Below are 26,334 nucleotides of genomic sequence, written 5' to 3'. Positions count from 1 at the left end.
CTTGTAATGGGCTGTTGTTCTCCTCAACTGCTCCTTTATATCTCACCTCTTCCAGCATTCCTTCCTACCATTTTTCACCGTCACCAATCCCACTGCTCTCCCTTACTTGTACTATTGTCCCAGGGCTTATTTGCTTTGATAATTTAGGGCCAGTTCCTGGGAGGTGCAGAGTACCCTCACCTCGTATTGATGTCAGTGGTTGCGGAGGGTGCTCAGCACCTCAGATCTGCTTTGCTCTAGACAAGCCCACATCCATAATAAAGTGGGAACAACACACTAGAGCTTGAACAGCTTGTTTAGATAGAATTACAATATTCCCTTGGCAACCACTGACCCATCTCAGAGATCCCTATTTTGGGGCCAAGTCTTTGATCTCTTTTTATCCAGTCCATTTGATCCTTGAATCTACATTTTATGTGCTTTGATCCTACATTGTGGCTCAAGTGAACAAGCCCTTAAAATGGTGTATAATTCTTTTCCTCTTTATGCTGTTGCTGTGTATTATGAATTGAAGCAAATGGTATAAAAGGAGACAAGGGAGTATCACTATTTGGTGACGGGGCTCATTGCTAGGGTAAATACCATTTTATCGCTATCATTTAGAACTTACTGCAGGGAACATATTTCTTATCCTATTGATCAAGATTTTGGATATGAATAATACACTGACATACATTTTCCATCAAGGTATGTATATGCCTCCAACTAGTATATTTTTTCATGTGAATTTGACAACACATTGTAAATTGCTTTGAGGTAAATTCTAACCAATATCTGAATATCACTTAATTCCTTCTGATCCTTAGATTATCTTAAGAACAGCTTCTCCACCAGAGTATGTTGGTTACAGTTCAAGGAAAATACAGCATACGGAGATACAAAAAGAGGAAAATGCTAGCAGCAGATATCCTCCCATACTTTTTGCTTATAGAAATCCCTTTTTACTGCTTCAATCCATTAATTATTAAAAGGAAAAAAGGTTAAAGTGATTAAAGCTTTTTTTTCTCTGAGGTGTCTCTGGCAGCACTCAAAGGCTTAAGCACCAGCTTACAGTTAAGATGCTTTTACTATCTCTATCTCATCTCTTTCTGTATTCCATTATCTTTTCCAATATATTAAGTCACCGAGGAGGGGAGTAGGAGAGAAAGAAATGGAGAAAAAAGATTAAAAATACTGAGCACTATAATGATGCAAAGGAGACAATTAATAAAAGGAAGAAAGAGTGACATCATATGTGGCAAATATATCAATAATGAATTTTCCTTTAGTGGAAGCAGACCATGAAAAATATGCTCCAAAAATAAGTATGTAATAAAATACCTTGGAAGGTTTAGTATATACTAGTAAGACAGAAGCCTTCATTTCACAGATGTAGACATTATTATCAATGACCCCCTTTTCTCTAAGTGGTCAGGGACATCCTATGGACAGATCCCACATGGGGAATTGCTTCCACTCGAGAACCAAGCTAGTAAATAACAAAACAGTGATCCTGTTTATTCCTGGGGTGACTGTATTTTTCTAAACTTGTTCTGCCTATCTCTTTGGAATAAGGTTATCATGACTCATGGCAACCAATTATAACAGCCAGCGTATGAGAGAATTGGAATGAGGGAGCGAGAAATTAGTGGCCATATGTCATCTCATATAATGTCAGAAGTAATTAGTTTCCTACTGCTGACGCCATGTGAACGATCAAAGCAATCATCACCCATTTATGTCCTCCTTACTACCAGTCCATTAATTGCTGAAAGTGAGCCTTCTTAGCCTGAAATATCCAGACAGCTGCCAAAAGAATGAAAAAAGAAACATAATTCATTCTTACCATTAGCACACCAAAGGACCACCAGTCTGCACTCTGCGTGTGTCCTCGCCGGTTGACCACCTCTGGGGCCATGTACTCTATTGTCCCACAGAATGAATACGCTCTCTTGTCATGGTCAATGGCCTCCTTGCTCAGGCCAAAATCTAGACATATTTTGTAAATAGATAGAACTCTTGTCAGATCTTGGTTTATGATTATAAACATTATCTCACATTTAAACATCATTTTTCATTCAAATGAAACCCAACAGCTTTCGACAGAGATGCAGAATACTGAATCCAACTGAGAGTTGAATATTTACAGAAGTGCACATTCACGTAATGTGCAGTTTATGTGCACATAAGCACCAAAACATACTCAGAAGTTGGAAGTTACATTTGCACGTGGCTATACGCAAGCAAAATTCCTGCTTGCATGTAGGGATTTGTACCCTGAAGTTGGGCACATGCATTTTTCCACACACTTCTGAAGATACGTCCCCGAGATGGCAGAGGTAATTTGGATAAGAGAATATAGTTACACCAGTTGGAATTTGCACAGGACATTGGAGTTAACACCCAATTCTTGCAAAAAGTAACATGGAATTTCTAATCATCACAAGTGGACAAGCATGCAGTGATGCCCACACTGCAGCTCCAAGGCAACAAAGGGATGTCCATTCTAGGCATCTTTTGGTTGCAGTCTAATCTGGAGCTAGAAGCCATACCAGAAGGGTGTGTGGTTGCAGGGACTCCTGGGTTAGAAGTCTGGAGCTGGAAGCCACAGTCAGGAGCCCAATTTTATCTGGAAAATGGTACTTCCTGCATGCACAGGGCCCTTATGCTACACCAGGCCAATGGCTCAGCATTGACCAGAGGGAATAACGTCAGCTACTGAATCATCAATCCCACTTCCTGCAGCCCCTAGGTTTTCTCTAGCAACCTCGTTCCAGCTACTGACCCAAGATCACAGCTTGACGCATGGAAACCAATGCAGTGCGTTGGCAGGCTTGTAGAGATTAAGTTTCAGTGATCAAATGCTGTTCTTTACATACCTGTAATCTTAATGTGACCCTCTTCATCTAGGAGGATGCTGGAAGGGAAAAGGCAAAAAACAAAGAAGGATTATAAAGATACAAAGTACATTTAACAATAAAGAATAAAAAATAGTGAAAGAGGAAATATATACAAATTAAATATACATGTAGCCCGCCTCCTTCTTAGAGACTCCAGAGAAGAGAAAGATCCCCAGAAGCCCAAAGGTCTACATACCTACGTGCCTGAGACATGAACAGCCTATGCAGGCTGGATAATCAGCCTGACTGACAGGCCAAGGCAGCCAATTGCATGACTTGAATGTTTGGTTGGGACTGCCCAGACACACGATCTGAGCCCAGAGAGACCCAGTGTTTGAAGGAAGGGAGTTGACTGCAGGGTGTCTGCTTTCCGCAACAAGAGTCACAGAGCTTTCCCTGCTCTTGAAGGAAAGGAGAGAAAGGTGCACAGAGAACCCAAGACTCTTTGGTTGCAAAGTGATCTACAGAGTCTTAAAAGGGAGAAATAAGTGGACTCTTCCACTCTTGAAGACCAGAGGTTCTCTGAGAGTGGGCTACACACATTTTTACAGTGTATCATCATCATCAAGGGTCAAACAAAAAACAAACAAATAATGCAAGTTAGCTTTGAGGCTGCCATTCTGTTCACGACTCCCCGGGATGGCTCAATGTTGCAACAATCTCAGAAGAGAAGTTAATTTTATCACATAGGATTTAAGTGTCATGTAAGCCTGTGAACCAATAGGCGCAATGTGATAGGTTAATAAAAGAATGAGGTCATATCTCTTAGAGCTGCATGCAGAAGATTGAACCAACTGCATGGCACCACCTTGCCTTGGACCAGTTGGAGCACCCTTATACATCCAGGACTCAGTGAATGGAAAAGTATGAGGGAGTGGCCCAGAAATGAGATGTTGGAGGGAGGGAGTGTTGTCCCCTCTCTACCTCCAACATCCCATGGGAAATCTGCTGAAAAGGTAATACAGCCACAAGGGAGGATTACGCAGTTCTCATCTCCTTAGGTCCCTTCCAGTGAAATTTAACTCCAGAGGCCATGATCTGGTCATGCCATGAGTAAGTATGCTGAATTTCCATGCTTATATCAGCTTAAATTAGCCCATGAATATTGTTTATTTTGATGTCTTTCGGTTTTAATAGTAGAAGTAAATACATTTTTATTTTCTGAAAGTTAAATTTAACTCAGCACGCATAACAGATTGAAAGGTGATGGCAGACTGACTTCACTGGTGAGGGAACATAGTATAACTGTGGTAGTGAGACTGTGGATATCTACAAATCCAAATGAATTATTTGTCCCAGACTCAGTAAATAAATGCTGTGTCTTGAAGGAGCATGCTGCACAAGGGATTTATTTAGGGTGTTCACTTTATAAATTATTTTTACCACATGAAAACAGTAATATGGAGTATTTAATCTAATTGCTGATTCATGTGTTGAAGAAGATCTAACTGTTATCTCCTGACTGCTTGTGGTCCATAAAAAGATTCTACTGCACTATTCAGAACAGTAGGGATGTTAATACTAGTCTCTTGGTCAAATTCCAACATGGGTAATTGCATTTTACCCACCTAAATTTCCTTACTATACCAATTGGATCTGACATAATTCTTTACTTCCGGCCCTAAACTATTCTGTAGTGTTTCTATGCACGGTTGAATATATATTTTCAACACTGAAGGCAGCTCTCTTTTCAGTGATGTGAAGTGATTCCTCGTTATGTGATCGTAATATATTTCACTATTCAAAAATATTTGTGTGGAAAAACTAGAGATTCTTCTCATTTGTAGTGTGATTTTGATAACAGGGAAACATTTTCACTTTCCCCACTATTATAAGCAAGTTTTTTTTAGTAACAAATGCAAAAAAAAAAAGCAACCTTGGAGTTATAACCTCATGTTTTCATATTTGCTCCAGGCTAACATTTGCTGTTTTCACAGAAGCATTCTGACATGAAACATGAAGGCAGCCAGCAAAAATCACCTTTAGTTTTTGCGGAAACAAGAAAGAATGTTGAAACAGAATTGTGACTCATAACTGGTAAGGATATTAATTTTGTAGCCCTAATGTGGTCAGCACTCCTTTAATCAACAATTAGATTAAATATGTAAAGTTAGTAGTCAACCACATTGTCTCTCTTTATATTCCCATCCTCTCAGACCTTCAGATCATCATAATACATATAATTAAAAGAAAACATAATAGAAGCAAAACTGATACATTAGTATATAGATGCAGAAAATGTTGTCTTTATACTAAAACATAATTAAACAGAAGATCATCTGTAATGCATTTGTAGGTTGGGGACAGACTATTATAGAGTATAATTCAACATCAAAGGCTGACAGCTTAGTCACTATTATTGCTCACTAAGTAAAGGTGCTTCTTTTCCATCCCCTCCCACCTTCCTGAGGAAGCGTGATTTTTAAGCACTAGCCATGTAACAGGCATGTTTAAATACGCACTAGTGATAATCTTCTCTCCACAAGAGGATTACACTGAGGCGTTGGCTACACTTGCGATTTACAGCGCTGTAAAGGCTCCCCCAGCACTGTAACTCACTCCCCGTCCACACTGGCAAGGCATTTGCAGCGCTGTATCTCCGTGGTTGCAGTGCTGCATGTACTCCACCTCTCCGAGAGGAATAGCGAGTATTGCGCTGCCGCTGCAGTGCCAGTGTGGCCGCCCAATGTGCTGTGAATGGCCTCTAGAATTATTCGGCAGTATCCCACAATGCCTGTTCTAGCCACTCTGGTCATCAGTTCAAACTCTACTGCCCTGGCCTCAGGTAACCAACCATGTGACCCACCCTTTACATTCCCCGGGAATTTTAAAAATCCCCTTCCTGTTTGCTCAGCCCGGCGTGGCGTGGAGTGCTATCAGCGAATCTTTCCAGGTGACCATGCCTCCACGCGCCAAGCGAGCCCCAGCATGGAGCAATGGCGAGTTGCTGGACCTCATCAGTGTTTGGGGGCAGGAAGCTGTCCAGTCCCAGCTGCGCTCCAGCTGTAGGAATTACGATACCTTCGGGAAGGTATCAAAGGACATGATGGAAAGGGGCCATGACCGGGACGCCCTGCAGTGCAGGATTAAAGTGATCCACCAGGAAAACGCAGCGCACCGGCGGCAAAGCACCGCGCACCGGCAGCAAAGCACTGATAGGCTCATAAGCATCCTGGAGCGCCAAGCAGACGCTATCCAGGAGCTGGTAGCCATGCAGAAAGAGGAGCAGTACCGCAAACGCAAACGCCACCCCCCCCAACAGTCCTTGTCCCAAAACTCTTTCCGTTGTGCCCCACTGTCACCTCCAACCCACTTTCCCCAACTTCCGTGTTCTTCATGCCACCCGCTGCCTCCAACACCAGTATCTTCACCACCCAGCCCTGAAAACCACGACCCTTACCCTCTGCACTCAACCCCCATCACCATGAAGTATAGCTGTCCTGAAGTGCAGCACTCACTGCACAGCACACCAGACAGGACATACGCAAATCTGTGATTGTACTGTTCCCCACTCCACCCCCTTGTTTCTTTTCAATAAATGGATTCTTTGGCTTTGAAAACATTCTTTATTATTGCATAAAGTAAAAGACTCCTTAGCCCAGGAAATAAACAGGCACTGCAAGTCTGCTTGTCTGCTTAGCAGACACTGATTCCTAAAGATTGGAACTACTGCACTTCACTCCCGTGCAGGGCACCAGATATCACTGCTGGTTTTCAGCCTCAAATTGCTCCCTCAAGGCATCCCTAATCCTTGCAGCCCCACGCTGGGCCCCTGTAATAGCCCTGCTCTCTGGCTGTGCAAATTCAGCCTCCAGGTGTTGAACCTCAGAGGTCCATGCCTGAAGTGAAGCTTTCACCCTTCCCTTCACAAATATTATGGAGGGCACAGCATGCGGATATAACCGCGGGGATGCTGTTTTCGGCCAAGTCCAGCTTCCCATACAGAGATCGCCAGCGGCCCTTTAAACGGCCAAAGGCACACTCCACAGTCATTCAGCACCGGCTCAGCCTGTAGTTGAACCGTTCCTTGCTGCTGTCAAGGCTCCCTGTGTAGGGTTTCATGAGCCACAGCATTAACGGGTAAGTGGGATCTCCAAGGATCACAATGGGCATTTCAACTTTCCCTACTGTGATCTTCCGCTCTGGGAAAAAAGTCCCAGCCTGCATCTTCCTGAACAGCCAAGTGTTCTGAAAGATGCGTGCGTCATGCACCTTTCCGGGCCAGCCTGTGTTAATGTCAATGAAACGCCCATAGTGATCCACAAGCGCCTGGAGAACCATAGAGAAATACCTCTTCCGATTAACGTACTCGGATCCTAGGTGGGGTGGTGCCAGAATAGGAATGTGCGTCCCATCTATTGCCCCTCCACAGTTAGGGAACCTAATTTGTGCAAAGCCATCCACTATTTCCTGCACGTTACCCAGAATCACGGTTCTTCTGAGTAGGATGCGATTAATGGCCTTGCAAACTTGCATCAACACAATTCCAACGGTCGACTTTCCCACTCCAAACTGGTTTGCGACCGACCGGTAGCTGTCTGGAGTTGCCAGCTTCCAGATTGCAATAGCCACCCGCTTCTCCACTGGCAGGGCAGCTCTCAATCTCGTGTCCTTGTGCCACAGGGTGGGGGCAAGCTCCTCACACAGTCCCATGAAAGTGGCTTTTCTCATCCGAAAGTTCTGCAGCCACTGCTCGTCATCCCAGACTTCCATGACGATGTGATCCCACCACTCGGTGCTTGTTTCCCAAGCCCAAAAGCGGCGTTCCACGGTGCTGAGCATGTCCGTGAATGCCACAAGCAATTTCGTGTCGTACGCGTTATGCGGCTCGATAGCATCGTCGGACTCCTCACCCTCACTGTCACTTTGGATCTTAAGGAATAGTTCGACAGCCAAACGTGACGTGCTGGCGAGACTTGTCAGCATACGCCTCAGCAGTTCGGGCTCCATTTCCCGCAGACAGATCGCGCTGCACAGAAACCGTTGAAAGATGGCGCCAAAGGTGGACGGAAACAAAGGGATTTCTGGGATGCGAAGCGATGCATCATGGGGCATTGGGACAGGACCCAGAATGCCCCAGGACCCAGAATGCCCCCGCACCCACGCCCCCTTCCCACAACCCACGGCGCCAGAATGGGAAAAGGTGCTCTGTGGGATAGCTGCCCATAATGCACCGCTCCCAATAGCGCTGCAATTGCCGCAAATGTGGCCACGACAGTGTGCTGGGCAGCTGTCAGTGTGGACAGACTGCAGCGCTTTCCCTACTCAGCTGCACGAAGTCAGGTTTAACTCACAGTGCTGTACATCTGCAAGTGTAGCCAAGGCCTGAGGAAGATAATAGAATTTTAGGCTCCTGTGACCTATGTGGTTTGGAGGCCAGTGTCAGGAGCTGGGTGTGAAACCTTGTTATGGGTTGGGCTAATCCTCCCTTCCCAGGTTGATAGGTGTGAACTACCCTTCAATTACCATCACTGCAAACATAAGCCCCACCTAAGACAAAAGGCATGTGTGAACCCGCCCAGGAGTGGGTTTGTTGTGATTTGTTTTGGGTAGGTGTTCCTGGGAGTGAGACACAACACACAGCTACTGAGGTCACAGACCAGAACAGAGAGAGAGGCAGAGGAAAGGATGCAAGAAAAAGGCAAGCAGGAGCCTGTGAGCATACTGTGACCCTGGAAAAAGCTATAGAAAGAGCTTTTGGCCCGAGTGTTGGCTAAAGAGGCTTGGGGGGCTGGTAAGCTAAGGAGCTGATTCTTTTTTGCTCTTGATTCCTTCTGCATTCAGAGACACAGGACTTTGTACATTCCTTGTAAATAAACAAGATTGCGTCAAACAAATACCTGGCTACTACCAATTTCTACTCCCACCTGGAACATCCATACAGCCCTGAACTTTGACTAGCCAGTCAGGTCAAAAAGGGGCAACTGGAGCAAACATGTGGTAATCACACAGTTTTGGCCCTGGAAGTGTAGAATGGCCCACAATGATGACTCTTTTTCACTCCCAAACCCAGGGGAAGGCTTCTGTGATAACAGTGTAAGATTGCAGTAATTCCAGGGGTATTGCCAGCTAGGCACAGAGCAGAGCTGCAAAGCATCCATTGAATTCTCCCCTGAATCATCCATACTGTAAATAGTTTATTTCCCACTGGAAAGGTATGCTGCTTTTTGCAGCATTAACTTCTGAACCATGAATTCTACATCCCCATCCTCCTTGAGTAGTTCACAGCACTGGACTGGAGCTAATGGTAATCAGGCTAGTTCAGGGGTCGGCAACCTTTCAGAAGTGGTGTGCCGAGTCTTCATTTATTCACTCTGATTTAAGGTTTCGCATGCCAGTAATACATTTTAACATTTTTAGAAGGTCTCTTTCTATAAGTCTATAATATATAACTAAACTATTGTTGTATGTAAAGTAAATAAGGTTTTTTAAATGTTTAAGAAGCTTCATTTAAAATTAAATTAAAATGCAGAGCCCCCCCGACCGGTGGCCAGGACCCGGGCAGTGTGAGTGCCGCTGAAAATCAGCTCGTGTGCTGCCTTTGGCACAGGTGCCATAGGTTGCCTACCCCTGGGCTAGTTGTATTGCCAAGAGTGAAAGGGGCCTAAAAACATGCAGTGGGCTTTCTGACGATAGGACTCTTATTCTCATGGATTCATTAAATAAAAATGAGCAAACACACCAAAGCACTATATACTGTATAGAGAGTGGGAGAGAGAGATAAAGAACATTGTAATATTTTAAGTAATGGGAGACACTCAGACCCTATGGCAAGGAGGGTCTAGACAGAGGAGATTAGAAAGATTTTTTGTTTGCAATGCAGGAGATGAGATTCCCTGCATCAGGCTCCACAGATTTGATAGACTATGCTCCTGTCCCTGTTGCATTACCACCAAGACCTCCACTGAGGGGATAAGTCATGTTCAACGTTCCTGCTACATTTTCTTTATATTTAGCAGGCTACAAACGCCACTGAGTGCTACACTTTTGTCACTTACACCTGTAGCTTACACTTGCTCAAGGACAAAATGGGGAGGGAGTGTGTGGATGGATGCACGTGTGCACACAGAGTAATTTGTCCCCTTACAATGTATAAAATATACAGAACTCCATATTTATGAACCAAAAATTACATTGGAGGGAAAAAAGGAAAATGAGCTATCAATCTGAGGGAAAAACATGCTCATTATTGCAATGAAATCAATTTAAGATTAGTGAAGCAGCCACTGTATCTGCCACTAATTATCCTGACTGAAACGACTGGCATTTAGTAAACTTCACCAGTAATTGTGGAAACATACCTCTTCTTCGATCAGTCTTCCTGTCTTGTCTCTTTATGTTTTATTCTTTTTACAGTTCCTTTTTACTCTACACTATCATTAACCGAAAGCTCTATTGTGACAATCACAATTACTTCAGCTACTGCATATGAGATGCACAAACCAGAACTACACTACTTTAGTTTTCAGGGGGAGAAAAAAAAAAGGAAATCAGATATTGTTAATATGATTCAGGCATGGGGGGAAAAAAAAAATCTTTCTTCCAATTCAATGGTTTGAAATTATAACAATGGAAGAGGAAGAACAGATAAGCAAGTTATACTAGGTTATAATTCCACTGAGGACGCCGATGGTGTCACAAAACCCTAAGATGGAACTTCTCTATATTCAACTTATGCATAATTATTTTTTCAATGTAAGGTTAGAAAGTGTCTTTGTAAAACTATGGCTCTTCACATTCTATATTTCACAATTAGTAATAAATAATAATAATAATTTGCACTTCTCTAGTAATTTCAATTTTAAGATCTTAAAACACAAACAATGAATTTAATCATTGACAGCCTGAACCAACACCTATTGCCCTTCACTGGATCAGGCCCTGAGGCAGGGGAGTACATTAATCTCCATTTTACAGACAGGGACAGTAGAGTGACATGCCCAAGGTCACACAGGATGTTTGCGGCAGAGCTGGGATTACAACCGACAGCTGAAGTCCACGGCTGAATCTTAAACACAAAAAATCCTCCCCATTGGATAGTGACATTACTGTATATCTCAAATCAATACTAAAATGATTCTGTCTGTGACACGTAGCAATTTCTGAATCTGTTTTTTAGTTCTGACCTATGTCTTCTAGACTTCACTTTGAGCTTTAGGTTCAAACAAGCCTGAACGCAGAATCAAACTCAGCCAAAACTACCAAATTTGGCCTGGCCTGGTGCCAAAATCATGTGGAACTATTCAAGGTTTTCATGATTTTGGTCAGATTTGCTCCATTCTTAGGTCAGGCTTTCCTGAAATATAACCTAGATTTCATGCTTTTCTGCAAACTTGGCCAGATGTTCTGGTTGCTAAGAAAATCTGAAACACCATTTGAGTTTCTTCTGGTTGCAGGTTTTGTTATGAAAGTTCCTCACAGCTCCAGAGATCAAAATATCTTCAGAAAACAGGAGACACTCACAAATTTAGGATGTCATCACATTGTATTGTGTGTTTATTGTTTTACAATATTTGTATCATGTCACCCAACCTCAGCACTGCAGATTCTTCATCCAAATTCATTTGTTATGTAACTCCAGTGCAGTCAATGAAGACAATGAAGAGTTACAACAGAATTACATCAAGTATGAATTCAGTCCTTTGCACCACAAAAGTAAGAAAATTACCCATGACTTCTTGGTAGGAGGTAGAGCTACTCTCCCAAATCCTTCATACTACTTTAACCACACCATCAATACAAGCATACATGTTCATGTACAGGTTTCATGAACTGTGCATGTTTTTCTGACATTTAATGGCTGCATTTAAGGGCTCGATTCTGCCACTCTTACACTGAATCATACTTTACTACACAAATAATCCCATTGGTTTCAACAGGACTGAGCAATTACCTTATTACATGAGTAGTCTCATTGAAAACAATGAGATCACTCATGCAGAAAAGTATTACGTAATGTAAAAGTCAGAATTAAATGGTAAGCAACTTGAAGGAAGAAGCATTTTTGGCAAATAAAAGTTGAGCCAGAAAGACCAATTTTTGGCTATTTAGATTAGATCCTCTAGTTCTCAGCATCACAACATTTCCTGGTGTGCAGAGGTTGCACTTAAAAACTTGTCAATTGTCTTAGGTGGTTAATAACACTAACTCAGTATTTGTAATTTTCTCTAGATATTTGTATGAGGAACATAGAGAAGTAAAGGGAACACTGCTAATATTAAAGGTAATATTATCTGGTAATCTAAGGCAAAATAGAAAGTTTTAAAGAGTGACCATCCTAACAGTTTCTAAAAATGGTATCCAGTAATTCATTATTGATAGCGAGAATGGAAAGTTAAAAAAATATTCCAGATATTTACAGTTAAAACTAATACTTACTCATAAATCATCACCTTAAAATACTTTTATTATATATATATATATATATATATATATATATATAAAAACAGTACATGGGGCAGTTGGAAATTCAGGCTTGTCTGAGCTTTTATGATGTGATGTAAACCATCAAGCCAATGTTGCACTCAGCACTATTTCAGCACTTTGCAAGGGGATCTACAGAGAGCTATGATGCTGTTGGTATCTGTATTACAGTTTTGCTTGATTATTTCTGAAATATTAGATGCATTCAGCACTCTCACATGTGGTTTGAACCAAGTTAATGTCAAAAAAGACAACTCAAAAATAACATTTTGAAAGATAAATATCTCCTAATGTAGCTTACATATAAAATCTTTCTAACAATTAACTATTCTTTTCTAACTTGTCTCTTTTTCTTTACTGTTTTAGATCAGATCAGCCAACATGGCTTCTTAAAGTTCTGATGAAATCACAAGCATTCATGCCATCCTCTCCTAGGTTGGTCTACACACAGTTATTGTACTGGTATAACTATTTTGGTTAGGAGTGTGATTTTTTACCCATTTACTTATACCAGTACAGCTCCTAATGTGAACATAGCTATATTGGTGTAAAGATATATAAAGCTATGTCTATACTATGGACCTTATAATGGCACAGCTGTGCCGCTCTAAGGTCCCCTGTGTAACTGCTCTTTGATGGCGGGAGAGAGCTCTCCTGCCGGCATAATTAAACCACCCCCAATGAGCGGGGTTAGCTATGTCGGAAGGAGAGCCTCTCCTGCCGACATAGCGCTGTCCACACCAGTGCTTTTGAAGGCAAAACTTTTGTCGGTCAGGGGAGTGTTTTTTCACACCCCTGACCGACAGAAGTTTTGATGACAAAAGAGCTGATATAGACAAAGTCTGATACAGGCTAGTTTCTTCCCCTTCCCATACGGGAACAGCCATACTAGTATAAAGCACCTTTATACTGGTATAACTGTGTCCACACATATGGGGTTGTACCATTTTAACTATGCTAGTATAGTTAAAGCAGTACCAACATTTGTGTGTAGACAAGCCCTTAGCTACTCCAATGTAATCATAAGGATTCCCTTGTATAGCTTTTATTTACTATGTGTTCTGAGTGATTTATTATAGACTGAACTGGTAGCACTGCCTATTATTAAAGTTGCTGACATCCCATTATAAGACTCTGTTTCCAGTTATTTATAATCTTTGCCAAACTTCAAGTGTTTGGGCTAAAATTTTCCATGCTGGGTGTCTGCCTCAGGTTGAATTTTTTTGGGGTGGTGGTGAGGGAGGTCAAAATTTCATCCAAAATAGTTCAGCAATTTACAAAAATGAGGCTAGGAAAAAATGTGTTGTTTTTGCTCCTGTTAAAAAATTAAAGCAACCTTTTGTGTGTAAAAAGCTCTAGCATCCCCATGCTTTGGAGCAGGCACTTGAAAGGGGGTGGCCTTTGTATCAGGAATGTTCATTTTGCCATCTCCAGGAAAATCTTTGCCCAAGTTTGCCCAAGTTACATGCCTTTGAAAAAAATCACAGCTTGAACATATTCAGAATTTTAACAGCTATATTCCCAGAAGATTCCATCTTCATTGAGCATGGTCTGGGACTTAGCAGGGACCTTCCCTAAAATTGCAGTTCTGGGCTGCTGTGGGTTGTGCAGCGTCTAGGCACCTGAGCAGAGAGAAGAGAGCCTAGCGCTCCTATGCTCTCAGTGACATCCCATCCCTCCGGCTGGGCCCAGGCACCAGGGAGGAGGAAGTTGCTTTATTCAAATGCAAAGGTGACCTGAGGAGATATGAGCCAGACCTGTGGGAGGAGTAGATTGTGACAAGGAACCTGGGAGGTGGGGGAAAAGGGGGGAAAGCTGGGGGGAGACTGGGAGCCACAGAACAAAATTTGGACTAGCTGTGCAAGAAGACTGGAAGCTGGAAAGAAAAACAGAGTGGAATGACTCCACTGAATGAGGGAGGGGTTCTATGGAAAAATAATATGTGATAATGTAATTAAAAACTCTATCATAATACAAGGGGGTCAAATAAAGGTTGCCAGGGAATCTTAATTCTTGAATTTCCTAACTTTTGAGTACTTGACTTTGCAACCTTACTAATGATCTTTTAATTTCGCTCTTTTGAGGGTGCAATTCTGAGATGTATTTGTACCTCAGCTTTTTGACTGGATAGTACTATAAAGACAACAGAGGGCCTATCTAACACAGGTTCAGCTCCACTGATGTTCGCACAGTGGGAGCCATAGTGTAAATGGGCTACCAACACGGTTTTTTTGAGCACCATGTTGACTAGGTTTACTATAAGCAGGATTAGGTGACATGAGGATGAATAACAGCATTAGCAGCTAGTGGGCTTTCTACATTATAGCTCCCAACACTGCTAAAACTGGTTCAGTTTATTTCATCTTTGGAGGCCTATTAGTCCCACAGTCAGCCTATTTTGGCTTTTAAGGGGCCTAATGAGCCTGTTCTCATTTTTGTGGTCACTTTACCATTAACTCTGACTTGCTTGTATTTCTAACTTTTTTGTTTGTTAAACAGAACTTCACTCTCATGTGCCTACAAATTTAACTACACCTTAACTCAGCTTTTTAAATGGGTTTGTATTAGGATTATTTTCTAGTAGCGATTCAGCACTTCACAGGTTGATCTAAAGCAACAGGCAGTGGAGAACGTGCCATTCCTCAACAAAAGAAACATCATCATGAAGTAGAGCACGATTTTCAATTAGAGCAATCAGAATCAAAGATCACAAACACTATTTTATTTATTTATTAGCTTTTCTATGGTGCTCATGAATGCAGTATGTGATTGCCTAGCAAACATGAATCAACTAAGCACCAAAACAAAATAAAATCAAAAGGGTTGCTGGCAGATAGAGATACAAAAACATATGTCACTTGTTACTGATGACAGATGTTCTTTTATATTTGATATTTGGTAATAAAGTGATACATTTATTCCTTTAGATGTTTAATTCAGTGGGGGTGACTTTCTGCATTTGATAAATTTCTGGTTCTTATTTTCATTTAACCAAAAATGACTGGAAGTTTTAGTAATTTGTGAAATGGTCTTTTGAGTAAATGACAGATAGTTTCAGTCATGTCATTATCTACTGGTTTGTCAAAATGACCAATATATACATGAAACTGAATTTGAAGGTTATGTAATTTGTATCGTATTTGTGGATGAACAACCTTCCTGCCCTCAACTCCTCACTCCTACAAAATCAAGCTTCCAATATTCTTGGCCTCTTCTTTCCTTCAGAAGTATGAAACGGATTACACACCACTCTAAAGAAATAATTGCATTTATTTAAATTGCATGGCATGAAGGGAAAGAATATTGCTATGTTCTTAGAGTTTGGAGCATAAAGGATAGTGAGACTGGTTCTGTTTCTGCACTACCCTGTAATCTCCTTTCATAGATTTTTAGATTCTAGGACTGGAAGGGACCTCGAGAGGTCATCGAGTCCAGTCCCCTGCTCTCATGGCAGGACCAAATACTGTCTAGACCATCCCTGACAGACATTTATCTAACCTACTCTTAAATATCTCCAGAGATGGAGATTCCACAACCTCCCTAGGCAATTTATTCCAGTGTTTAACCACCCTGTCAGTTAGGAACTTTTTCCTAATGTCCAACCTAAACCTCCCTTGCTGCAGTTTAAGCCCATTGCTTCTTGTTCTATCCTTAGAGGCTAAGGTGAACAAGTTTTCTCCCTCCTCCTTATGACACCCTTTTAGATACCTGAAAACTGCTATCATGTCCCCTCTCAGTCTTCTCTTTTCCAAACTAAACAAACCCAATTCTTTCAGCCTTCCTTCATAGGTCATGTTCTCAAGACCTTTAATCATTCTTGTTGCTCTTCTCTGGACCCTCTCCAATTTCTCCACATCTTTCTTGAAATGCGGTGCCCAGAACTGGACACAATACTCCAGTTGAGGCCTAACCAGCGCAGAGTAGAGCGGAAGAATGACTTCTCGTGTCTTGCTCACAACACAGCTGTTAATGCATCCCAGAATCACGTTTGCTTTTTTTGCAACAGCATCACACTGTTGACTCATATTTAGCTTGTGGTCCACTATAACCCCTAGATCCCTTTCTACCATATTCCTTCCTAGACAGTCTCTTCCCATTCTGTATGTGTGAAACTGATTGTTCCTTCCTAAGTGGACCACTTTGCATTTGTCTTTGTTAAACTTCATCCTGTTTACCTCAGACCATTTCTCCAATTTGTCCAGATCATTTTGAATTATGACCCTATCCTCCAAAGCAGTTGCAATCCCTCCCAGTTTGGTATCATCTGCAAACGTAATAAGCGTACTTTCTATGCCAATATCTAAGTCGTTGATGAAGATATTGAACAGAGCCGGTGCCAAAACCGACCCCTGCGGAACCCCACTTGTTATACCTTTCCAGCAGGATTGGGAACCATTAATAACTACTCTGAGTACGGTTATCCAGCCAGTTATGCACCCACCTTATAGTAGCCCCATCTAAGTTGTATTTGCCTAGTTTATCGATAAACAAACCTGAATATTTCATTAAAAAGGTTCATAACTTTTAAAGGTTGAAGCACGTTTTATTAAAATTGGCATGGAACAATGTATGCTAAGCACAAGTCAACTGGAACAGAGCAACAACAAAAAATATCAGCTGATTCCCAGTCATCTCACTATGGGTGTCATTTGCTTTATTTCAGCAAAAAAAAGGGAACACTAGCATTTTAGAAACAGTAAACTTACTCTTGGCAAAATTTAGCTAACATCACTGAATAGTTTGTAAACCAGCAGGATTAAGGCCAGTTTATATTGGTTCGCTGCTACAAATAGAAGTAAACTTGTTTAAATCGAGAAAAGAACTTTAGGGTCAAAATCTGATCTGCATTAAAATGGTACAAATCCAGAGTAATGGCATTATTCTAGATTCACCTTATCTGGGACCTTATTCCATACCCTGTTTTGAACTGAGATAATTTATCAAGTCAAAAGCAATAGGGAACCCACTCTGTGTGACTATATAATGCTGGACTGTAGCAGATGTTGTGTCACATCATGCTGAAGTGGTAGGGTAGGAAGCCTGGTCGAATAGGTAGGGCATTGGGCTGAGACTCAAGAGACCAGAGTGCAATTTCTGGCTCAACCACAGTCCTCCTCTAGAATAACCTTGTGCTAGTCACTTGATCAACACTGTGCCTCAGTTCCCCATCTGTAAAATGGGTAAACACCTACCTCATAGGGGTGTTGAGGATAAAATCTAGTAATGATGGTGAGATGCTCAGATATATGATGATGGGGGTGCTACAAATACTCAGATAAGAAAAGGAAAAAGATACCTAAGGACTTTCTTTGGCATTTTGTGACTTACTAAAATAACAAGGAAGTGATTTAAAAGGTTCATATATATGTTTTCAGTTAATTTATTTTCCTTAACTTACTTTTCTGGTTTTAGATCCCTGTAAATAATTCCAAGACTATGGAGGTGGTCTAAAGCCAAGGCCAGCTCAGCTAAGTAGAACTTGACATCCTCTTCTGTAAACATTACCTAGCCAGAAAGAAAAGAACAACAAGTCTAATCACTGTATGATAACAGGTTGATTTGCTTCAAACAGCTGCACGGGAGAATTCTTTGACTCAGGATTGCAAGAAAGACCATCATATCAGATTCAATTTGTCAGTATTTGTCTGCACTCACATTAACCCTCCTCACCGGGTTCTCCTGGTTACATGACAAAATTCTGTTCATTCAGCTATGTTTTCCTCTCCCTTAAATCATGCTGCTTTCATTCTTGTTTTTAGTCAGTTCAGCTGACATTACATACTAATATAAATCAGGGCTGAGCCATAGTCTATTGACGTCAATGGCAAAAAGTCAACAATGCACAGCCAGGCCCTTAGTACCTGCATACATCCTAGTTTACTAAAATCTTGGCACGTGGTTCCCAAATTCCCACAAGCTGAGATATGGACCTAGTTTGTGTAAAAGTGAACTGAAATGCTTTGTGTTTTATAAAATGACTTCTATTTAGTTCCAAAATATTAACAGAATATGCAGCATGCGTAGACTTAGGACCCAATCAAAAAAACCCTCCATTGAAGTCAATAGGAGTTTTTCCATTGACTTCAGAGGGCTTGGGCTCTTAGTTATGACAAGCTCCTCTTTTATTTACCTGCTGAGACATATGTTTGATATCAGACTCATCCTGGTGACATGAGACACAGAACACAGTAAAAGCCACAGGCACAGGCAAAACGCCTACAGGGCCAGACATGGCTCCCCCACTAGTCTAGCCTGCGGCGACAGCAAACCCCTGGGGAGCCTGACTGCTAAGGTATGGCAACTGCAGGTACTGGCTGTGAGGCAGAACTCAGGGAGCTGAGCAGCAGCTGCAGTTTACCCAGCTGGCTGCTTCTGAAGCATCACTTGGGGACGTGGGATAATGCTGTCTTCTAGAGACATTCCTGGCAGCCAGCCAGAAGTGGTCTTCCTCCTGGTGCTGGTGGCTCAAGTCCTGGCCACGTACAGACTTGTTCCTTTGGTGGCTGCAGCAGTTCTTATCACATCTCCAGGAGGGCAGGGGAGCGGAGAGGAATATGGGGAAACCTGTGAGGAAGGAAGGGAATGGAGACAAGCAGAGATGCCCTTTCCAGGAGCAAGGAAGCAGGGAGAGGAGCAGGTACACAGCTGCGACAGATGAGAGAAGAACTGCTAGCACCAAGGGAAGGTGGTGGCTCTTGGTCTACTCAGACTCCCACCAGCTGCTACAGGGGACAGTACTATCCACATTCTGCAGGTTGCTGCCTGGTTAGCTTGCACAGCTGCCACACCCTGTGCCTTGTGTTCTGTCTCACGGCTATGTCCAATCCCCACCTCCAGCTGTTGCTTCTCTCCAGCAGCCAGAGGTAGCATGCTGCCACGTGCCCCAGGTTAAACTCCTTGGGATTTGTAATGCCACTGGCAATAGTCCCAGACAAGGGTTCTGTCAGAGACTTGTAATCTCCGATGAGCTCAGCCAATGGTATCATTGGAATAACATCCTCCGCCACTGTCTCTGCCAGGTGCTAGGTAGAACCAAATTCAATCTAGAATTTAAAATATTGTAATACGTTTAAAAAAAAACCTATTTGCTGTCATTGCTCTATGTGAATTTAAAAAGCCAATTTTCAGGTGAGAGCAATGCTTTAAGAATTTGGCTTGCATTATTCACATGCACCTTCTCTTTCTCTCTCTCTCTCTCCCCCCCTGTATTTGCACTCTCCACTTTGTGGTACCAGGTGTTTTTTTACATTGTCTCACCATGACTACCTTCTCCCTTGCAGCTCCTGCCCCCACCAGCAGCTGTCCTGTGTCTGTCCTCCTCATTGACTCTCCCCCTCTTTTCAAATTTAATCTGAAAACAATTATTTCCTCATTTCTCTCTCATTCTCTCTGTCAGTTTTCTCCCCTCTGCTATTTTTTATTATGTAACTATATATCTATGGGGATTTAACTCTGGGAAGCAGTGTGGGATAAGGACTGTATGAAATGTTCTATTCAGACTAAAAGGTGCTGTATTATGAATAATGTATGTCTAACAAAAATAAAAAGTTACACAGGGAAAGAGAGTGAGGAGCCAGGATCACTCTTCTTTAAATTAAGGAAAGATCATTGGAACTGAAGGATTAGTCACCACCTCAGTCCAGGGTTGGGGTAATGTAATTACTGGGACAGAAGGGCACAGACAAAGTAGCATGGCTAACCTGGCACAACAAGGTGTCCTTGATCTTTCAGTGACCTAGTGAGGGGCCCTCAGAACCCTGCTGCTTCCTGCCCAAGCAAGGCCTCTAGGAAAAGACCTTGCAGAGCCACATAACAGCCTTGGGTGAAATCTTGCCCCAGTGAAATGAATGGTAGTTTTGCCATTGACTACAATTGGGCCAGGATTTCACCCTTTGTGTTTTTGTGCTAATTCCTAAGGGTTCAGAGTCAGCTCAGGGGGACTCTCCAATCTGGGAGCTAATTAGGGATAGATGAACCCAGTTACAATAAGGAGGGGCTAGGTTATTCCCATGAAAGAGACTGGAATTTTATTCACCAGAAGCCACGGAAGGGAACTCTGGGGGAACATAAGGGCCACCCTGCCGGCCTGTTTGTTTTGAATTTTGGCCTTTACTTGAAGGAATGCAAAGAGAGACTTCTGCGAAGTGTAAAATATCTGGTGAAGTAAACTGGAAAACCTGGAAGGGATTTTGGCATTTCAACCGGAGCGTCCTGTGAACTCCCTAGCCACCCAGAACCTGACCCTGCTACACGTGGTCACTTGAGCATAGGCTTCATAGAGTGGGGAATCTGGGTATATCTTTTCTCTCCACATCACAGCCAGCATGTGTCTCTTTTTAGCAATGAGTCAGGGGTTATTCTACCATGAGAAAGAACTAGCAATGAACCATTGGGAGTAAATTGTAATTAAGTTTTCTATTAACATGATGCTCACACTCTGTCAGGTATGTCACTTATAACACAATGTAGATACAAGTATTAAAAAAGGTTTAGGGAAATTATAACAAATTACAGCTCCTATTCAGTTACATAGAATGAAAATACACCCAGGGACACACACAAATTCTGAAAATGATCCAAGACATTATTTTGTGTCCGACACAAAAATCAATGGGCTTACCTCTTTGGAGAGTCTTGTGAAAAGGTCCCCTCCCCGCAGGAAATCTAGTATTAGATACAACTTTCCCTCTGTTTGAAATGCTGCATTAGAAAAGAATGGAGATGTTGGATGTTTTAAATCATTACAAAGTCTCCAAAGAATGAATATTATTGATTAATTCTGCATCGTTCTCTAACTCTCCTACCATGTTAACACTTCACTTTTAGAATGGAATTATTTAAGATCTCTGCTGGACTAAGCAATCTAGCCCATACTACAGGGAACAATCCTGTGTTAGCTGGGAGATGGAGATTTATTACTAATGCATTCTTTGCCCCCCTTAGCATCTGGTCCCAAAGCTTGGGCTCCAGTCTGCGCCCGCATACCTACCCAGCAATCTTAGAGCCCCGCAGCCTGAGCCCCAGGTGTCCAAGTCAGCTGATCCATGCCAGCTGCAGGCTTTTAATTACTGTGTATACATACCTAATGAAGCTAAAGCTGTCCTCCATTGCACAGGGTGAGGAGACGAAAAGAGAGTAAAACTAGTCAGAGTCAGAATTGTGGCAGGAGAGAGCTACAGCTCTTCAAAATGCTCACAGAAGCCCCTTTGCACTTGCAATAGGATCCTTCAAGAATTTAGGGAGCTTGTTGGGCTGAGAAAGGCAAATCTAGGGGGAAGCTGCTCTGCGTAACTGAAAGCATGGCAATAGTTTATTAGCATTGCAATAGTTACTCCTGGGGGCATCCTGTGGCAAAAAATTAAAAATTCTGCGTGCAATATTTTAAAATTCTGCAAATTTTATTTGTCAAAATAACACAACATAATCAAGTCTCTGTGACAATACAAACACACACAAAATTTCCCCCCGGAGTAGAGAGTTAAAGAAACCCCTACAACAACCCAGGTCCTGTTTCTCTGCTCCCTTCCCCCCCAGAGCCCAGCCAGGGGGCCAGACACTCACAACCCCTCCCCCCCAAGTCCAACCATGGTGCCCCCCGCAATGCACACAAACCCCTCCCCCCAAGAGCCTAGCCACGCCTCCCTAGCCCAGATACCTGCACCCCCCCCAAGAACCCAGCTGCGGGCCCTCTCCCCCCAGATAACCACACCCTCTCCCCCCTCAGAGCCCAGCTGCAGGGCCCCCCCTTGCCCAGATACTCACACCCCCTCCCCCCAGACCAGACACCTGCCCCACTCCCCCCCAGAGCCCAGGGATCCAGAGAGAGAAACAGCCTGATGCTCAGTCCCAGGCTTGCGCGCTGCCTTCTCCTTCCATCAGGGTATGCAGGGAACTGCAGCTGCCAGGAACCCTCTAGCTCCCTCCCCATCCCCGTATCAGTGTCTTCTATGTGTGAGCTGGGCTCTGCCGGGTCCATCAGCCCCTAGTGGCGGCCAGCAGCACTGCAGCCCATTTCTGTGGGGGAAAGGAAATTCTGCATGGACGTTAATTTCTGCAACATTCTGCATTGCGCAGTGGCGCAGAATTCCCCCAGGAGTAAATAGTTTATAGAAATTTAGTGAGTGCTATCAATTATTAATAGTTTTTGGAAACAAGAGAATCTAATAATCAAACTGTTTGCTGAAGAGGGGTGGTAGAAGTGGCCTCTACATCTTTTTTTATCCCACCAGCAACCCCTAGTAACACCATCATTGCATTACACCTTGTATCAAATTTGTTTTGACAGAGGTGTAGCAAAGCCCTCCTCATGCGAAAATTTTCCTGTCACATAAGGAAAATGAAGTCATACGCATCCGTAACTGAGTGGAAAAGGGGTAGTATTTAGCAAGGTGGTATTCTTATGAAATGAGACAGATCCAGTTACAATCCCAAAACACACGGAAGAGTGAATGCGAATTCCATGTTATTATAGTTACCATAATGAAGCTTGACTATGAAAGGATGATTCACTTCTGCCAAAATATCTCTCTCCATTTTCGATCGCACCCGATCCCGAACTATAAGAGAGAGAACAATAAGAACAGCAATCAATTAAGAGGCATCATGGTGCACAGGGGAGAGAGTATTGAACTGGGACTCAGGAAACTTGGCTTCTAGTCCTGACTGCCACTCGCCCGCTGTGTGACCTGGGGTGAGTCACTTCACCTTCCCTGCCCATACCGCCTGTCTTGTTTCTGTAGATAGTAAGCTGTTGGGGGCAGAGACTGTCTCTTTCTCTGCATTTGTACAACGATTAGTACTAATCTTGGCTGGGCTGTGAGGCACTATGGCAATATAAACAATACGAAGAAGATTAAGGTTTACAAAAAGGAATTTTAATATAAAACAACACTATATAAACTGAATATCTAATTTAAAAATAAACAGAATATAACAGCAACTGACCATGGCAAATTAATCAAGAGACTATGGTAGGTTAATTTTGCATGCATTTAAGCGTACTTGTACTGTGCTGATATTAGTAATAAGGATGACTCATTGAACACCTGGATGTGGTTTAGATGAAATATTTTAAGCTCCCAATCAGATACAATTAGTAAAAAGGAAAAGTCTGTGGCTGAGGCAAAAGAGGCAACTATCATTTTCATCTGCAGAGACAATTACTGCAGGGCAGAAGCAAGAGTAATGATTTTTTTATGGATCAGATGAATAAAGAATAAGAGAAAAAATAATTGCAGACGTGTATAGGGTTCAGGCTAATCAAGACAAACTGAAGATCACCTAGTAACAGTGTTTAATAGAATTTCACAACACCAAGCTGGGTTCCACTTTTCAGATTAACATCCCTTGATCCTAAAGCTGTATTTTATTCTTGATCACAGTTTTGCTGATTTTCTAATAAAGTTGTTTAGGTTTATTGTTCCTTCTCCTTGTACCACATTATTTATTCATCTCTCAGCTGCAGCACCCACCCACTGGGTTGCGAGTCTATTTTAGTCAATAATGCATGAGACCTCATTGCGGTTCTGTTGTCACATGTATGTGTGTTGGGTGTATTGATAAATGGGAGGTCAAAAGCTGAATGCCTCCAGCACCCAAGTAATGAATATATTACAGTGCAATGACACATTCTTCTGTACAACTGTGATTTTAAAATTGTTGGTTTATAGACACTGGTCCAAACCAAAACCTCAGACATGAAAACCCTTGAACGTTGGAAAAATTTGGGTCTCTAGCTATTTTAATGTTTTATTTAAGACAGGACCCATATAAGCATGATTTTGTAATCCTCATTAGCCATTCACACTGCTTCCTCAATTCAAGCCATTTTGTATTAAATTCCATACCATGTGCAAAGATGGCGTATCATATAGTCATGCAATGCGAAAGCTAGGCAGGGGCATACATTTCTCATGCTGCACATACCATACACCACAAGGAGCCAGTCACGTACCCAGTGTAGGAATGCTTGGGGTAGAGACTGCTACACCCTTCCTGCATAAGATATTTACTATTTCAATCAAATGGATAAACTACGAGGAGTGCTTCCTGAAGTCTAGCTATGCCAAATGCAGGCAACCTCCCAAAACATTCACGTAAGCCATGCATCAGCCCTGAGGCACAAAATCCCCAAGCGACAGGGTAGAGAGGTAGTGGGCAGAAGCAGAAGTGGTTTGTTACCCACCACTGGGTAACAATATAAATCAGCTGTAATGCTCTCACGCCCATCATAGACAAAGAAGGACCACTCGGCTATGCCCACCTCACCAACCATACCCCTATACTGCCTGGTGCTTGACAGTAGTGCTGTGCTGATATTTTTTTTTATATCACATTATAAAAAGCTTTGGTTTTAAGTTATTTTAGTCATTAGTTTGAGGGCAGTCGAATGTAGCTGCAGAGGTGATATTTGTGATGTGTGTACATGTGCATCACATCTGCATGGCTATGGCCACGAACAATGGCAGGATTCCCTCACCCCATTGGGTATTTCTCCTGACACATTGTTAGGGTGTTGTGTTTTTAGGTGAGTGCCAGGATCCTGTTGTGCGGGTGAGAGCACGGAGGGCATGTTTTGTATCAGGATAGTACTATATGAGGAATGGGATATTATAATAGGATGACGGCACTAAGTGGTGGTGGGGGGATACTGTTTGCTAGTGAAGAGGCGATTGAAATGGGTCTGGGGAGCAATGTGTATAAGGGATTTCAGCATCAGCCATCTGCCCCTTCTCCACAGTCCTTACTAGTCAGTATTTCTGGGGACTGCGGATCTGTAATCCTTCTTATTCTTCATAAGAAAACGTCTGTTCTGAAAATGGATTTCGGGATTTGGCAGGCAACAATGGATGTAACCCGGTTACACACTGTGTGATTGTCTCTGTGCCACATTTAACATTCCCCTCTGGGTCTATCTAGCTCAGATCATTAGACATAATTCACCAAGGTGGTGGTTACACAATTTGGGACTTCATCAGCCTGCCATGTTGGTATGCCATTTGCCTCCCCAAATGGAGACAGAAGCTGTAGCATGCCCATGTGATATTGAGGAGAGTGTGTCTCCATATAACATGCATCACAGCTTCTCTGATACCTTGGCCTGATGACCCCTTTTTACATATCCTTCTAATCTCCCATTCCCTACCCAGGGGCAACTAAAAAGACTGTTGTGGCACACAGGTACTTCAGAGGCTATAGTTTGACCGATAGGTGGGTGATATGCTCTCTCCGCCCCTTTGCTTTACATATTTCCTGGCATGGGTGCCCTTAGGACAGCAATTACGTGGGCCCACTTCTGGCATCCTGATGTCACAGCATCGGTCATTTAGTCCATTGCTCAGATGCTTTCTCACATTCTATGGCAAAGCAAATCCATCTCTATTCCCCTCCTCCTATATCACGTCTCTGTTGCTTTAGTGTCTCTGGGCTGTGCATGCTTTTAATCCATAGAAGAAAACATAAGTTTAACATTCTTCAGGGTAGGGACAGCTGATGGTTTGCTATTCCATGTTGAATATCGGCAAGGCCCTATCACCATGGTATTTGTATGCCATACAAGGCTATAGGCAATATAAATCAAGACACACTCCCTCTCTCCTCCAGCTCCCACCCTAGGCAGGTTTTCTGGTTGTGGGGGAGGAAAAGGTCAGGTTTTCTCTCTCTCTTATATCCTGGATTTACCATATGCTCAAGCTCTTCCTGCTCCTGTCTACATTTTTGATGTAGGTGGGGCTGGTGTTGATGGGGAAAGGCCCCCCTGAAGAGGGTCAGGCTTTGGCTCAGTTTAAGCACCTCTAACCAAGTCTTCCCCAGGTGGGGCCCTATGTATGAAAATGCTCTGCCCGCTGCATTCTACAGTTTTGTGCTTGTGTCCAGGATTGGCCCCAAAACTTCTAGTGCCTGCATCATAGCATATAGGGGGCCAGCATAAATGGGTGACATTTATAGATTGTCTGCAATGTGAGTCAATTCTGGCTCAGTCATTCCAGATTGCTGGGTCCTGGTCGCTCTGGGATTATTCTCCAGATCCTAT

The 26,334-nt window shown here is 42.7% G+C and overlaps 1 protein-coding gene across 1 annotated transcript in view; it reads right to left on the bottom strand.

Moving 5' to 3' along the window:
- RPS6KA2 (ribosomal protein S6 kinase A2) overlaps positions 1–26,334 on the bottom strand; it is a 241,121-nt gene that overhangs the window by 85,523 nt on the left and 129,264 nt on the right. The window contains exons 4-8 of the mRNA XM_024205929.1: positions 22,778–22,858; positions 20,923–21,002; positions 17,701–17,807; positions 2,859–2,896; positions 1,826–1,968 (exon numbers count right to left, since the gene is read on the bottom strand). Coding sequence (XP_024061697.1) covers positions 1,826–1,968; positions 2,859–2,896; positions 17,701–17,807; positions 20,923–21,002; positions 22,778–22,858 — 449 coding nt within the window. The remainder of the gene's footprint in view (positions 1–1,825; positions 1,969–2,858; positions 2,897–17,700; positions 17,808–20,922; positions 21,003–22,777; positions 22,859–26,334) is intronic.

This window comes from Terrapene carolina, unplaced genomic scaffold (assembly GCF_002925995.2).
Source record: "Terrapene carolina triunguis isolate 2854851 unplaced genomic scaffold, T_m_triunguis-2.0 Scaffold85, whole genome shotgun sequence".
NCBI lineage: Eukaryota > Metazoa > Chordata > Testudines > Emydidae > Terrapene > Terrapene triunguis.
This window is presented reverse-complemented; position numbering and strand designations above follow the sequence as displayed.